We start from the raw sequence: 16072 nt of genomic DNA, 5'->3' as shown, positions 1-16072 counted from the left end.
TTCTTCTTATTCATGCCTTATACATTGAAAATTACAGTACTTTTTTGGTTTATAACACAATATATTGAGAGTTATATAAAAATACTCAAATGAACATCCATATCATGTTTAATACGGGCTCAAATTTTTTTAGTATATACTCCGTGTTTGTGTGTATATATATATATATATATATATATATATATATATATATATATATATATATATATATATATATATATATATATATATATATATATATATATATATATATATATATTGATGCTAGAAGGTAGGTGCTAAGTTGGCCAATGTTACAAGCAAATTATTTATTCTCTGAACACGAGACACAGCCTCCACTTTTGACTCTTATATATTAAGCATCTTAAGGTTTTTTATATGACTCCTTCATTTCTAGCAAGCAAATCAAGTTGTGTGTTCAACAGAAAAAACAAGGTATATATTGCCATTTATCTTTATATCTTTCTCCCTCTCACTAGCTCTCTTTATATAAATATTTATGTATATACATATGTTTTTATTAAGTGGAGAAAACTACATGTTCATGCTTATAAAAGATTTTGATGGACATTATCGCCTAGGAAACAAGGCCCTAATTAACGGTCATGTCATTGCATTGTTGTATTTCTAGTGATGCGTGTAGACTGTAGTCGTGTATATATGCACGGGGGATAATAGTAGGCATATATATAATTCATGGAAGTATTATGATCTTGTAGGAATTCGATCAGTTATAATGAATGCATATTATACACAGAAAAAATTATTAAGATACAAAGAACTTATTATACTGATGCAAGAAAAAAGATAGACTAACAATCTAGGGAAATTGACCACTGGAAAAAGCCACGAAGAAAAACCTTCGTGTTTGAACCCCTACATTAGTTAGGCATGGACATTAGATACATCCACAAAAATTATCGTATATGTAATTATAATTCTAATCTGACCCTGACAGTTTACTTTCAAAATCAAAGTTTAAAGCTTATATTATAATTTTACAATCAAATAATGAATTATACTGTCGAAATCAGATTTTTTTAGTATGACTGATCGATAGTTGATTTTTACTTAATAAACAAGTCTATTATTTGTTGAAAAGAAAATATTCTTTGTAAAGCAAAAACCATAATGTTGAAAAAAAAAGTTATAGTTTATAGTTTATACCAATAACATGTTTCAATTCCACATATATAGATTGACGATATCAAAACCAATGGGGACGGAGATGTCTCAAAATAAAGATGTAAGAATTGAAATGCAGAGTAATCAATCGGAAATGGCCGATAACGTTAACTACAACTATGCTCGGGAGTGGGAATTCTGCATTCATTACAATGAAACCATCCAACTTTCAAAACGCAAACGACAAATGGAGAAAGTACCCCCATTGCTCTTAAAAGGAGAAAAAGGTGGAAGAAACCGCCAATGCTACGAGCCAGCGGTGGTTTCACTTGGCCCTTACCACCATAAACGAGATGACCTCGCCGCAGCCGAGAAATACAAGCTAATAACCCTCGAGGAGTATAGTTTGAGCTCCAAAAAGACCATGGATTCATTATACAATAAAGTGTTTGAGGTAGTACAAGATGCTAGAAAGTGCTATGTCGATGGTTCTACAGATGAATACAACGACAATCAGTTTAATCAAATGATGTTGCGTGATGGTTGCTTCGTTTTGTTCTTTATAGATTGCATTGCTAGCCGACCGAACACTATGTTGATGCTAAATAATGAGTATTTAGGCGCATTGGGCTTCATGCACGTAGCTCGTGACATTTTGTTGCTCGAGAACCAAATCCCGTTTATAGTACTCCAAGTTTTGTTGGATTTGCGATTCCCAAAAGATAGAGGTGAAAGGATCTTAAATGAGTTCTTTAACTACTTGAACTATGGTGAAATAACCACGAGGGAAGAAAAAGTGCTTGAAAAGAAGCAACCTCTTCATCTTCTCGAGCTTTACCGATCCTATTTCATCTCGCTTTCCTCCTCTTTCGATGTTCATGCGAATGCTAATGCAAAATCAAATTATGTAAAGCGAAATCGATCTTTTGCGTCAGTTACAGAACTCAAAGCTAAAGGTATTTTCTTGAAACGTATTAACGTCAATGACGAGTCTTCTAACGAAGACATCAGGTTTCACTCTCATTGTTGCTATGGCGAGCTTGAGCTTGTGCGTCGGGCGGTGTACTCGAATTCAAAAGCTATATACTTGAATATGATTGCTTACGAGTTGTGCCCTCATAATCCAAATGACCTTCGAGTTTCTACTTACATTCGAGTAATGAAATCGTTGGTTATTCATCGTGATGACGTGAAGGAGTTACGAGAAAACAAGATATTGCTTCATAGTCTTGGTCGAGATGAAGATGTGGTGAAGATGTACGATGAGATTGAAACACTGGCAGTTAATGTCCACATGTTCAACCAGATTCGACGAGGAATTGAGAAGCATTGTAATAACAAGTATAAGACGTGGGCGGCGGAGTTGATTAACGTTTACTTTTGCAGTCCATGGAAGACAGTAGCTTTGTTGGTGGCTACTGCTATTCTGTTCACTAGTTTTCTGCAAACTTACTTCGCCATCAGGCCACCTCCAGATGAATCCAGTGGAGATATGCTCGAGCTTTTGAGACATTGCGTACACTCTAAGCCTCCTTCTGCACCTACTTGATCGAAAGGTGTTCATGTCACACCGAATGACCACCGCACCATGTTGCACACTCGAGTTAAGAACGTAAAAAGTATGAGATATTTTTACTTAGAGCTTATCTATAACACGTTATAACTAGTGTTATATATGTTCGATGGGTTGACAGACACAACAAGAAAAGACACCTTTAGGGACGATAAAAAGCGTCGCTAATAGTCAAGAAAGTCGCCCCTAAAGGTATTAGGGACGACATGTCGTCTCAATTGGGTCGTTGCAAATACCTCGTAGCTAATACTCCAAAGTCGTCCCTAAAGCTTATATTTCTTGTTGTGAGATGTAAAAGAAATAGATTGATTTTACTTTGTTATATAATCCTTATTTAATTTGTTCCCATATTATCATTGTCCAATAACAAATATACCCAATTAGATTACATATAAATGAATAAAAGAATAGCAATAGATTAAAAGACAATACAATAAAAGAATAACATTCGATTAAAACACAATCAAATGAAATTAAGTTCAAAATAGGAAAATATTACAAAAAAAATGTCAAAGTTATTGTTTAATTACATCCCAAATTCATTCCTACATTGTTCATTATCGTAAATGTCTTAACAAAGTAATTTGTTATTCTCGTAAGTCTCACAAAGTATATTGTTACTCAGTTACCATCTGCATCATATAAAATCAAAATAGAATAAAACAAAAGTTCATCATAAAATAATTTATTTACAATGTTTTCTATATCATAAAAAATGTGTTATAATCTGCTTAGTTGTCTTCCCATCGTCCAAGTCGGTCATAGAATTGGTCATAGAATTGTCAGAAGCATCGACTCCCGTACCGACACAAATAGTCTAAATGTAAAAGCAAAAAAAAAAGAAAAAAAAAGAAAAAGAAAAAGAAAAAAACAATCCTAAGAAAATTACATATGTTAAACGATATGTTATAACTTACATAAATATATTCCCCATGTTTTACATCCGACATAAATGAATCAATAGGATCATTCCTCATGTTTTACCTCCGGCATGGATGTATCAATAAGATCGTCTTTGATATTATCACAACAATCCTGATTGGAAAAATAAAAAATGTGAATTTTCGTTTAGTGTTCATTCAAATTATACATCTCACCATCATCACTTTTTCACAATGAAGCTTAGTAAAATTGGAAACTTTGAAGTTCATTAACGGCACCATTTCATCCTACGCATATATAACCACACATGTATATAACGCATGTATATAACCACATACCTCTGACACGACCAGTTCATAAGGAAACTGAATGAGAGTTATTATCGTTCATTATTAGAAAGGAATAAACCAAATAACCATTAACGTACTTTCATTTATTTGTTTATTATTGTTTATTCTTGTACTTCAATCTTTTTTTTCTTCTTATCAATGCGTTGCATTCTACTCAATTATAGGATTATACTTTCAAAATTTTAGCTTTTGTTGCTTTCATTGTGTCATAAAATAAAATTCATAATTAAAGCAACAGGAAAAAAAATCAAATCGTTAAAAAGAACTTTGATGCAAATAAAAAGAAAAGAAAAACAATCAAAGAATGTAACAGAAGGATTGATCTATTCAACGTCTATTTGAAATGTGCGGTTATTTGCCAGCCTTCGTTTACATTAACCCAAAAATAAATATTTTAGTTTCATTTTGATGCAATCAATAACCTTTCCATAGGAAAAAATAATGTTTTAAAAATCCTTAGTCATATCTCCTTGAAACCAAACAAAAGCTATGATCGCTTCTTACAACAATAGAAAGGGCAATAATTTATGCATAAAATATGAACTTAAAATATTAAATAAAAAATCCTACTATCAAGCTATTCTATAACTGTATATGTTAATATACCCAAACTGAAGCAATTAACCCCTGTAAAGTATATCAAAATTTTAACACGGGAATATTAGTAACCTTTACTTGTTTGATTATAAACTTATAAGTAATACTTACGGCTAACAAAATTATATTTTCATTTTTACACACAAATAACAATTCTCACAAAACATACAAAATCCTAGTTTTCTATGGTTGTATGTTCTAGAAACTGAATTTACTACAATACCCTTTATGATTGCTAACTACTCGAGGGTATACTAGGAATCATGAAAGAGAATATATAAGAGAATGATCACCTTGTGGGCTTGTATCAATATTAGACTTACTTTCAGGGGTTACTGATAACACCATACATTACTTATTATCATAAAAATCATCCAACTCTTTTTGTGTTACAAATATTAGATAATGACTTAAAAGGGTAGTATATTTTTTTATTTGTACACATTTGGTCACTGAGTTTTTTTTTCGTCCACATTTACCCCCTTCAACTTGTTAAATTGTATGCATTCAGTCCTTATGACTAGCTGTTCCAGGTTAGCCGGTAAAAATGACTTAATAGGGTGATATATTTCTCACTTTGTACACATTTAATCCTTAATATTTTTGTACACATTTTCCAAAATGGCATAAAATTACATAAAATGGCATTTTCCAAAATAAGTTTTCTATAATTAATTAAGGGTATATTTGAAAAGTTTGTAAAAAAGCTCTCGAAAAGCTACTCCAAGTAGCTTTTTAAAAACTAGCTTAAAAGCTAGCTTATAAGGTAGTTTTTTGGCTTAACAAACACACGACAACTTAAAAAAGTTCGAAAAATAAGCTAGCTTTTCAGCTAGCTGTGGCGTCAAACGCAGCCTAAGAGTAATCGAGGTACAACATAATAAGTTACATCTTCAGTGATATCCGCAACAAATAAGAACTCTAATGGGCCTCATAAAGGGATGTTAAATGTATGTAGGGATCCATATTATCAATTATGATATGTACTAATAAATCTATATATAATTAAATTACTAATGAGTACACACAGTTGAAAAGAAAATTGTCACAATCTTATTTTATTGAGTAAATTATACGAATGGTCCCTATAGTTTAGGGTAATTTACGTGTTTCGTCCCTAACTTATTTTTTTAACTCGGAAGGTCCCTATTGTTTGTTTTTGTTACGCGTTTGGTCCTTGTCTTACCTAAAAAGACTATTTTTCCATTTATTCTTTAATTTATTTAAATAAATACACCCCCAACCCCACCCCTCACCTTACCTTGCATACCCCACTATTTTTCCCTATTTAAATAACAGTATTTTTAGATAAGACATTGACCAAGCACGTAACAAAAACAAATAGTATGGACCAAACGCGTAACAAAAACAAACAGTAAGGACCTTCCAAATTTATAAAAAAAAAAAAAAAAGTTAGGGACCAAACGCACAAATTCCCCCAAACCATAGGGACCGTTCGTATAATTTACTTTATTTTATTCCTGCACGCGAATATGAGAGAAAAATAAGGCAAAACATGCAAAGAAAAATAAAGTGTTGCCTTTTTGGAATCACTAAACAATAATGAAATAACACGTTGATTTGGTAGTAATTTACTCCCTCTGTTCAACAAACCGACATATCATTTTACTTTGAGTTGTCAGTCATAGATTGACTTTTCACTCCAAGATTCATAATTTAAACCTCAAAATAATCGCAATAACCACCCATTTCAATTCTGATTCATGATCAAATGCGAGTAACTCAGACACTCCAGGCTTTTGATTTGAAAAAAAAAATCTATCAAAGAATTGGTCGCATATGATCAATTGGGATGTGCAAGGTCATTAAGAAACCTCGATTTCAGTTTTTGATTGATTATTTGTAAGCAGACCTATTGGTGAAGAACATGTCGAAGGGAAAGCTAAAAAAAGCTCAAAATGAGTATCTATTTGGGTGACACTTTGCGTCCAGTGCATCGCGTGTTCTTCATCTTCTGCTGTTTGCGTGCAAAGTGGAAGAAAACCTAGAAATTTGAGAAAACATGAATTAAAACATAGATTGGTTGGATTTTATTCAAAGGGGAAAATATTCTGAGTTGATTTGTGGTATTATCATACGCTTGAAGAAATTAAAGCAAATGTTGAAGCGATTGAAGCAGTTAGGTTGAGATTGAACTCTTATATAGATGAGATAGTTATGTAATGAAGAAGGAAGAACGTGGGGTGGATATGGAGGTTTTTGTTATGTGGTCAACGAAGAAGATGGATTCGAGAGCATTTGAAGTTTAAGGAGCGAGAATACATGAATGGGGAAGCTCTGGATTCTAAAAGTTAGGGAACATGGGACAAGGAGGAGCAAGGGGTTAGGGGAACATGACGCGTAGAAGGAGGGGGCGTGGGAGGTGGGACAAGGAGGATCAGAGGGTTAAGGAACCTGCTAACCCCTATATTAGGGTGATGCTAATAAGACACCCCTTAGACATCCCATTGACCTCTTTATAAAAAGTCAACCTATAATTAACTACTTATAATTAGCTTTTTCGGAAAACAATGCAATTTCAACCAATAAAAATATTTCAAAAATTAATTAGGGTGTCTATATGGTAAAATGGGATGTCTTTTTAGCCAACCCATATACTATATGGGTTGGGTTGGTTCAATGTATTATGACCTTCCAACCCGAACCCAACCTAATTGTTAGGCCTACTCATATTTATGTTTTCTCATTGTAGCAATCATAGTTGTATAAAAAAACATGCATTACCAACTTAATACTTTGAAAAAACACTCATTAACAACTAAAAAGACTAGTTCAAACAACCATTTACAACTTAAAAGACAGATTTAAATATTCATTCACAATATTCACAACTTAACGCATACCTTCAATGTATCTTGTTTCTAGAACTTTTATCTCTAAAATATTATGTCATAAAACATATTACAGAAGAGAGCAAAGAGTGGAGGAAGCAGCAGTGTTGGAATAAATCTACACAGGTGCAACCATTATCGATCACCGGTACCAATGTTATAGCTTCAGATCTATACATAAAACTGATGGTTTTTATAGGCTACAAAATTATGTGCTTGCGGTAAAACTCTCAACACTTAAGGGCGCATGCAACGTAAAGGATCTATGTCATAACACTTTGAAGGTAACATACAATAAACAAGAAAACCTACAAGAACCCCTTACGTAATTAAAAATATCGAGTTAGGGTTGCATACCTTTGATTTGTTGTAGTAAACAAATCACTTCAATACCTTGTAGTTGTTGGTCTTAGAAAACTTAGCACCAAAAGGATGATGCCTCTAATGACTCATAACCAAACCCTACAACTAGAAGACAACAAATGAGAGTTGAGGAGATCAACAAAAGTTTGTATTTTCTCTAGGTTAAAGTGCACGAAAAATAGTTGACCCAAATGTCTTGTTTATAGTTTCCAGGAAACTTTAGAAACACTAAGTTTGAACATATAATAATATATTTCAAATTAGGCAATTATCAAGTTTCCTAATTATAATTTGGAGGTTTCTAGAAACCCTAATAGGGTCCTCAAAACCGTCCATACCATGGAGGTTTTTAGATTCTCTCATTTGTTCAGCTATTGATTACTGAACAATTACAACTTTGTCCTTGTACCTTTAATTAATTCCGATTAATCCCGAATTAATTCTAGATTAATTTCGATTAATATTTAATCAATTCTTATTGATTTCACATTAATTTATTGATCATATAAATTAACAAGTCAGTTATTTAACAATTGATCTCATATTAATTTATTAATCAAATAATAAATTAACAAATCAACTTTCTATTTCCAATTGATATATTATTCATATAATATATTAACCAAACATTTATTACAATTTATTAATCATATAATAAACTAATAAGTTTATCATCTCTCTACAAATGTCATTCTAACCAAGTTTTAGCTATGAGGGCAACCTAAAAAGGATTTTGCTTCTAATTACAAAAATATACCAATTTAGTTATGGGCTCAGACAGTTTAATCTAATAGTCTCACACTTGGATAAATTTATAACTACAATTTCAAGTATAACTTTAAACCAAACAACAAAGTGTGTTTTCCAAAGCCACTGTCGAACTTTGATTCAAATCAAACTTAGGTCCTAAGATAAATGATAAGCTATTCCTTCGTTCTACGAGATATCATATGAATAGGGTCATGGATTAAATGATCAACCTCATGTTCATTTGTCTGTTTCTTGGTCTCCTATTTTATGATCAAATTCGGACTACAAAATCAAACACATCAATTTAGTTTGGATAAGGCGCCTGGTTTTCATAGATAAACTCAAACCATTGAGGGGCCCAAAGATATCGCTTTTCCTGTTAAGATAAATGGAACGAATAAACTTTGACTATATAATAATACATTTTACTCACTAAATCATGTATGAAATTGCACTTTATAATACCCATTTACGAGATGTGTTGGAGTAAACAAATGCACAACTTATTTGCAAAATATGACTTATACATCTCCGTTGAATAATAAAATATATTATCGTCTTATAATTACTCATGATTAAACCCATAAAGTAATCTATGGGCATGAGTTTATCCAATATTGTTCTTCATTTGTGAACATATCGACTAAACATTACTCCAATGATGTTCCTTTCATAATTCCAAATTCTTGTCACTATCTAAGATGTAGTAGAATTCCAAATTTGCATGCATTGGCCTCCTGTGATGTTGAGGTTATAAAAGTCACAAAGACTGAACCTTCAATATTACATAATGTTCCACTAGAACTTGTTACTTGAAACAATTCCATGGTTATGAAGTCTCGAATTCAAGGTACACTCATCGAACACTTCTTTTGCATTAAAACTTCCAAATCATATGTAAATTTAACAAGCATCTCCCATTATGGAAACATTTCCATATTCCGATATGACCATCACTTCTAACTAAGAATCATCTCAATAAAAAAATGTATCACTATGGTCTGTCCCAACTAATATTATACTTCCAACTATCCACGTGCAACTAGTCTTCCGTAAACCTCATAATGTTTTGACAGTTGTTTAACAACTTTAGTCACATGAAATTCTAATAATTTCCACACAATGCTAAAGGCATTTGAAAAATTAAAATAAGAGAATATTATAACATATGTGATCGATCTTATATCTGACGCATATGAGACTCGACTCATCATGTCCTACATAAGGATTCAAAACTTAAGCATGGAGATCCTCAAGTATGTTCGCTCGGATTTATGGGGTCCCTCTCCAGTGAATTCTCATGGAGAATGTCAATACTTTTTTAGCTTTATCAATGATAACTCAAGGAAGGTTTGGGTGTACTTTATGAAAAAACAAAAGACAAAGAAGATGTATTTGGGCGGTTCAAAGAGTGGAAGATTATTGTTGAAAAACGGGTCGAGAACCATGTTAGGTCGCTCAAAACATAAAATGGATTAGAGTTATGCAAGGCTTCGTTTGACAACTTATGCAAAACAGAAGGTACAGTGATGCATCACACTGTACGAAAAAACACCATATCAAATCGTAATGGCAGAACGGATGAACCAAACACCGATGGAGAATGCTCGGTGAATGCGATTAGTTGTTGATTTATCAGGACAATTGTAGACGGAAACATTTACCACTTCTTGCTATCCGGTGAATATATCTCCATCAACTGCATTTGGTTGTACAACTCCTTAAGAGGCGTGGTTTGAGAAAACCTTTGATTATCCTAGTTTTTGAATGTTTAGATGCCCTGCGTACGCTCATGTGGATGATGGTAAACTAGAGCTAAGGGAAATGAAGTGCATACTCATAGGATATGCATTTGGAGGGAAAAGTCGTCGTTTGTGGTGTATAGAAGAATGAAAAACTCCAAAAATTATTATTAGCAGATATGTGACCTTTGAATCTATTATGTGTAACAAGAGAGGAGGTAGTACAAGTGTTCAACAGAATGATTAGGGTGATAACCCGAAAGGTGGAGTTTGCAACACAACCCCCCATACATATTCATGATAAATAAGGAACAACAATGTGGCATGGAACAACATATACATGAGGAATTCCTTTGGTTATGCTGATACCAGGAAAGACAACCTGATAAAGCTTTTAGATAATAAGTTTGAGATGTACAATTTACGATTCTTGTAATTTAAATGATACTATATTATCATTTACCAATAATAAATACCTCATACAATATGCATACTGTGACACCAGTCAAATTTTGGTCAAAAATAAATTGATCAATAATCGTAATTGCGATAAACCAAGTGGTAGAGTTTGTAACAAGGTTTTCAAAAACATAAAGAACACTGAAATCCGAGTTATAACGAAGAAGTTATGACCAATCGAAAATCCGCGGTAAAACCGGCAAAACACTGTTCAGTGTAAAAAGCGAATTTTCGATAAAACGATTTTTAGCCTTAACAATCTAAATGAAAGTTGTAGAATATGTTAAACCGAGAACGTTCATAAAAAGAACGTCAAAATCTGACTTCGTATGAGGAAGTTATGATTTTTCGAAGTTTCGGTTTAGCAGTAGACAGCTAAAAATTCGAAATATAAATCGATCGATATTTAGCCGACGCAACTTAAACGAGAATCGAAGGTCTCGTCAAAAGTAGCACAACGGTAAAAAGACAGACAAAAACGGACGTCGGATGAAGAAGTTATGAATTTTTAACGGATTCCCGTCCCGGTCTGTTTAAAATAATAATATTAAAAATAAAGTCAAAATTAGCCGACGAAGTCTAAAAAAAGGTCGTAGAGTATGATTTTACCTACGCGTGCATATAAAGAAAATAAAAAACGGAGTTCGTATGCGAAAGTTATGATTTTCGCAAGTTTTTGGCACAAAAATCAAGAAAAATGGAAAACCGGGCAATTTCGCATGCAAGGCTTCGGACACGTCATCATCACGTGCGGACCTCCACGTGTCACCTGCTGATAGGACCGAACCTTGCGTGGCACCTTCTGATTGGACCGCAGCCGAGGTCCACTAAGCAGCCGACAACACTCGCAAGAGACACCCCGGAGATGCCCCTCGGACACCCCCCTTGCATCGTGGCATCCTCCCATTGGACCGAAGGCTGGTCAAATCCGAAGCCCCCACCTGTCCGAGCCTCCCACGTGGGCTTCGCTCCTTCCGACGCGTGTGCTGCTGACTCATCCGCGCCTTCGCCAGCTGCCACTTCGGACCGCACCCTCGCACCCCTATATAAAGGGTGCGAGACTCCTCGGCTAAGAAGGGTTTTTCACCCCAAAACTTCCCAAAATTCACATTTCCACCCCGTAAACTTTCTCCCGACCCCCCCAAGGCCCCGATATCGTGTCTAAATCCCGAAGCAAGCCCCGGAGCCCCGGAATTCTCGAGAAGTTATCCTCTCTCCTGTCGAAACTTTGCCCGTTTTGAGCCGGTTTTTGTCAAACAAACTATTTTCCGGGAAACGAAACGCTGCCCGAATCACCGCTTATCAAAGTGAGTTCATACCCCTATAATTTACCTTTTTAATGGTTTTTAAATGCTTTTTAGGGGGGGGGGGGAATACAATTTTAACACAATAATAAATTGTGTTAATAACTGTGTGTGATAATAATCACACAAAGTGTTTCCGTATGCTTTTAAGAATTACCAAATACTTTCAAAATGACTTGAAGTCATGCTAAATATTTAAAGTCATGTAAACTCCGTTAAATTCTTTGAAAAATGTTTTATAAACTATTTCAAGTTATATATGCCAAAATCATGTTTATATATGTATAAATATATAAATAAGATTTGAAGGGCTTAGGACTAATGAATTATCTTATTTCATTTTCCTTGTTTGGATGTGGAATTAAGGTTGTATTATTTGTCCGAAGGTCGTTTCCTTCTTAATTATATATATATATATATATATATATATATATATATATATATATATTATACATATATGAGTACAAAAGGTTACTCCTTTTGGTATTACCACCTTTGTATCAGGCTGAGCAAAGGTGTTCATCCATGAGAAACCATGCTAATCAGATAGAACATATAAATTATAATAGGTATAATTTATGATTCAAAACTAAATATACAAGTATGATTCACGACTGTATACTTTCCAAGGAAATTACCAAAATACATTCAATTATAACAAGATATGTATAATACCTTTAATATACGAACAAAATATTAAAGAAGTAAAGATACATCATATCAGGTTTGCATTAACAAAGGTACTATACAGAGTACCAGAGTTAGCAAACACGAGGTAATAATACACAATTATGGGTTTGCATTAGCAATGGTAGTATACAGAGTACCAGAGTTAGCAAACACGAGGTAATAATACATCATACCGGGTTTGCATTGACCGAGGGTACGATACAAAGTACCAGAGTTAGCATTCACAGGGTAATAATAATACATCGTAAATCTCGTTGTACTTATCTAAGTACGACCTTTTAAGTCCTAAACTATTAGCCAGAATCTCTTGTAGGGAGAGCGTGAATTTGTGTATAGATCTATATGGGACTGACAATCCCGCACCTCTACTGTTCGCTACAGTTTGGCCGGCAGGCCTAGGGTGTCAAATATCATATTCATTCCGACGCCTGAAGAACGTCGCAACAGGCATTTCCGTCATATTAGTATGGTTAATAGAACTCACATGGATAAAACAACGAGTGAATTACAAAGTAATATACTTCTCTTATAACAGTAAGAAAAGTTAATTACATCTCGACCAAATATACCTTCAGTAGCTTTTACTTACGGTAAAAGCTACGTATCATGAAATCAGGTATTGTACTTCCGGTTTTGAACATTTAAAACCACAAGGCAGTACTAGGGATAATACAATATTTTACAGGATTAATACTAAGGTTTTTACTATAGAACAGATATAACTAAGAATACTTTTACAAAGGAAACAGTTTATGGGATTAAACCACTTATACAAAGGAAACGGTTTATGGGATTAAACCACTTTTACAAATTAAACGGTTTATAGAATTAAACTACTTATCAAATGGAACTTAGTCATTCAATCTCTGTAAACTAGTATAACATAAAAGACCTTTAGTAGTTAATTCTATAATTCCTTAGTTATTACATCAGAGTGATACATAAGTAATGTCCGATTGACAGTGAAATGTGTGACTTCCGCCTTACTTCCTGTTCCTTGTTTGGTTGTGGGCTTAGGGCAGATACACCCATTTAACTGTCCATTCGATATTGTGTTATATATAATCAGTATAACTAAGTAATTACAGAGGTAAACTATTGAGGTTATCAGTTAATCACCTCAGGAAATAGAGGATTTCCTGGAGAAACCGAGGAACCAATTCAAAGAACTTAGGGTATACTTAACAGAACTAAAATACTTATGAACTCACCAGCTTAAATGCTGATCTACTCTTTCCAAATAACTTGTATTCTCAGGAATCAAGTAGACAGGTACACTTCCGAAGCTTTTGAGAAGACTACCTAGTACCGTACCGCGACTCTTGTCTTCTACTGTACATACTTTAGTGTTTGAATATGTAATGTTTGAACACTTATGTAAAACTTATACTTATTAATGCAATGATGGTTTGTACTTTGATTACTATATTGCATGTGTTGTGATACTTACCTAAAGTCCTCCGCCCCCGAACGTTTCCGCTGTTCTGGTTTGGGGGTGCGACACATACACTCATAAAAACTATATCGTGATAATCTTTACTGAAATATGTTTTTTTTCGAGATGAATAATTGCTTACTTTCGGAATATACTACAAACTTACGATTGATAAAATTGACGGGGGAAATGGTTTTCATATGTGGGCCGATCATATACCTTCATGATTCGAGAAACAAAATTCATGGTCGGTTTATCCATTAAAAATATGATCAAGTGTTAACACGAGCTTTCCACGTATGATATTTTAATAAATATATTTCTTTTATATTTTAAAAGCGACAACCTTTCTTTTATTGATGTTGAAAAATAATAAATTTTAGTTTTCAAAACATTACGGAAAAATAGTATATGATTCCATAGATGATAGATTGATTTACTTTAACACATAAAAAATAGATATAAATACATAAAAAAATCGATGCAAGACATTATTTGGGCTCCAATCCATGCCTCCACAAATCAACCATCCAACGACAATTTTATCGATCACACGGATCGCCATCGTACGGTTGGGAGTCGAACAATCCAACGGTAAATATCACACCTTTTTCTAAGCACAAAGTTCCATCTCCACTATTCATATAAAACCCCTAGCCCCATTTTTCAAATACACAGAAAACAAAAACAAAATATCTGGAAGAGGAAAAGGAGGCAAGGGTTTGGGAAAGGGAGGAGCAAAACGTCATCGGAAAGTTCTCCGTGACAACATCCAGGGAATCACAAAGCCGGCGATTCGCCGTCTTGCGAGGCGTGGTGGCGTTAAGCGCATAAGCGGTCTTATCTATGAAGAGACACGTGGTGTGTTGAAGATCTTCCTCGAGAACGTTATTCGTGACGCTGTTACTTACACCGAGCATGCTCGCCGGAAAACCGTTACTGCGATGGACGTTGTCTATGCATTGAAACGTCAGGGTCGTACACTGTATGGATTCGGTGGTTGAGACAAATTAGGGTTTGTATTGTTTGGTTATTTTGAGATTTCCGATTTGCTTCGTTTTGTTGTGGAAATGTATGATATATCAGTTTAATTGAAGCTCGATTGAGACTTGGATAATTTGTAATTAGTATCCATAATCACAAACGAAAGATTTATTGTTAATTTTTCAAGTTCTATCTAACAATCTTGAAGGAGTTTGTTTCTTGCAACTGTTTTATTTGTACTTATTTCTCTCCGGGATCCACTTAATACGAGGTAAATCATTAAAAATGGTCATTGATTACAAAACAGAGCAATCCATATAATAAATACACTACATGGTTCACAAGAAATGTAAATGCATATTTACCAGCTGGTGGATAATATGCTCTGTAGCCATGGACAACAAACATGAGAAAATCCTACTTGACATTTTAACAAACACTCGGTGGGCAAAAAGAAATGATCTTGAATTCAATTGCTCGGGATCATGTTAGATGACCAAAAACACAATCAATCGGGTGTATAGCTTCCGAACAAATATCTTATTCTGTAACTATTGTAAAATCATTAGAGGATAAAGGATAAAGGATAAAGGAATTTTGAAGTATCTTCAAACCAAAGTGACTTAATTTAAGTTCATCCTCACCACCTATAAAAGAAAAAAAGATAAAGATTCCCTTGGAGGCTAAAAGAAATCATTTTACACATAGGCAAAGTGGTCAATTCTTACTTCTTCGCCAAGAAGGTATCCCAATTCACCTAAATAAAGAAAAAGAATGCGCACAATGGAAAGATATATGATAAAGATGACAAAATAATATTGTTACTTTTAGCATGAAATAAAATATGAAGCAATTGCAATATATTTTATTATTTTATATATATTATATCGACATCGTTTTTAACAACTTTTAGTGATTTAAATGTTCATATTTTTTGTCTTACTTAAATGTACGGACACAAATGAT

At 33.7% G+C, this 16072-nt stretch overlaps 2 protein-coding genes across 2 annotated transcripts; both read left to right on the top strand.

The window, feature by feature from the left end:
• Positions 1–286: 286 nt before the first annotated feature.
• LOC145125983 (UPF0481 protein At3g47200-like) lies at positions 287–3048 on the top strand. Its single transcript, XM_079061398.1, has 2 exons — positions 287–435; positions 1198–3048. Exon 2 carries the CDS (start codon positions 1217–1219, stop codon positions 2672–2674), a length of 1458 nt encoding a protein of 485 aa, XP_078917524.1. The 5' UTR covers positions 287–435; positions 1198–1216; the 3' UTR covers positions 2675–3048.
• An 11583-nt stretch (positions 3049–14631) lies between these two features.
• Positions 14632–15239, top strand: LOC145126741 (histone H4-like). Its single transcript, XM_079062047.1, has 2 exons — positions 14632–14716; positions 14801–15239. Exons 1-2 carry the CDS (start codon positions 14632–14634, stop codon positions 15124–15126), a joined length of 411 nt encoding a protein of 136 aa, XP_078918173.1. The 3' UTR covers positions 15127–15239.
• Positions 15240–16072: the final 833 nt, after the last annotated feature.

This window comes from Lactuca virosa, chromosome 7 (assembly GCF_052849685.1).
Source record: "Lactuca virosa cultivar CGN04683 chromosome 7, Lactuca_virosa_CGN04683_v6, whole genome shotgun sequence".
Lineage (NCBI taxonomy): Eukaryota > Viridiplantae > Streptophyta > Magnoliopsida > Asterales > Asteraceae > Lactuca > Lactuca virosa.
Note: the sequence above shows the minus strand (reverse complement) of the source record. Positions and strands in the feature narration are given on the sequence as shown.

Coding starts and splice junctions, on each gene's coding strand:
- LOC145125983 (XM_079061398.1), top strand. CDS start 1,217: ATGGGGACGGAGATGTCTCAAAATAAAGATGTAAGAATTGAAATGCAG.
- LOC145126741 (XM_079062047.1), top strand. CDS start 14,632: ATGCCTCCACAAATCAACCATCCAACGACAATTTTATCGATCACACGG. Junction 14,717..14,800: donor GGGAGTCGAACAATCCAACG/GTAAATATCACA, acceptor TCAAATACACAG/AAAACAAAAACAAAATATCT.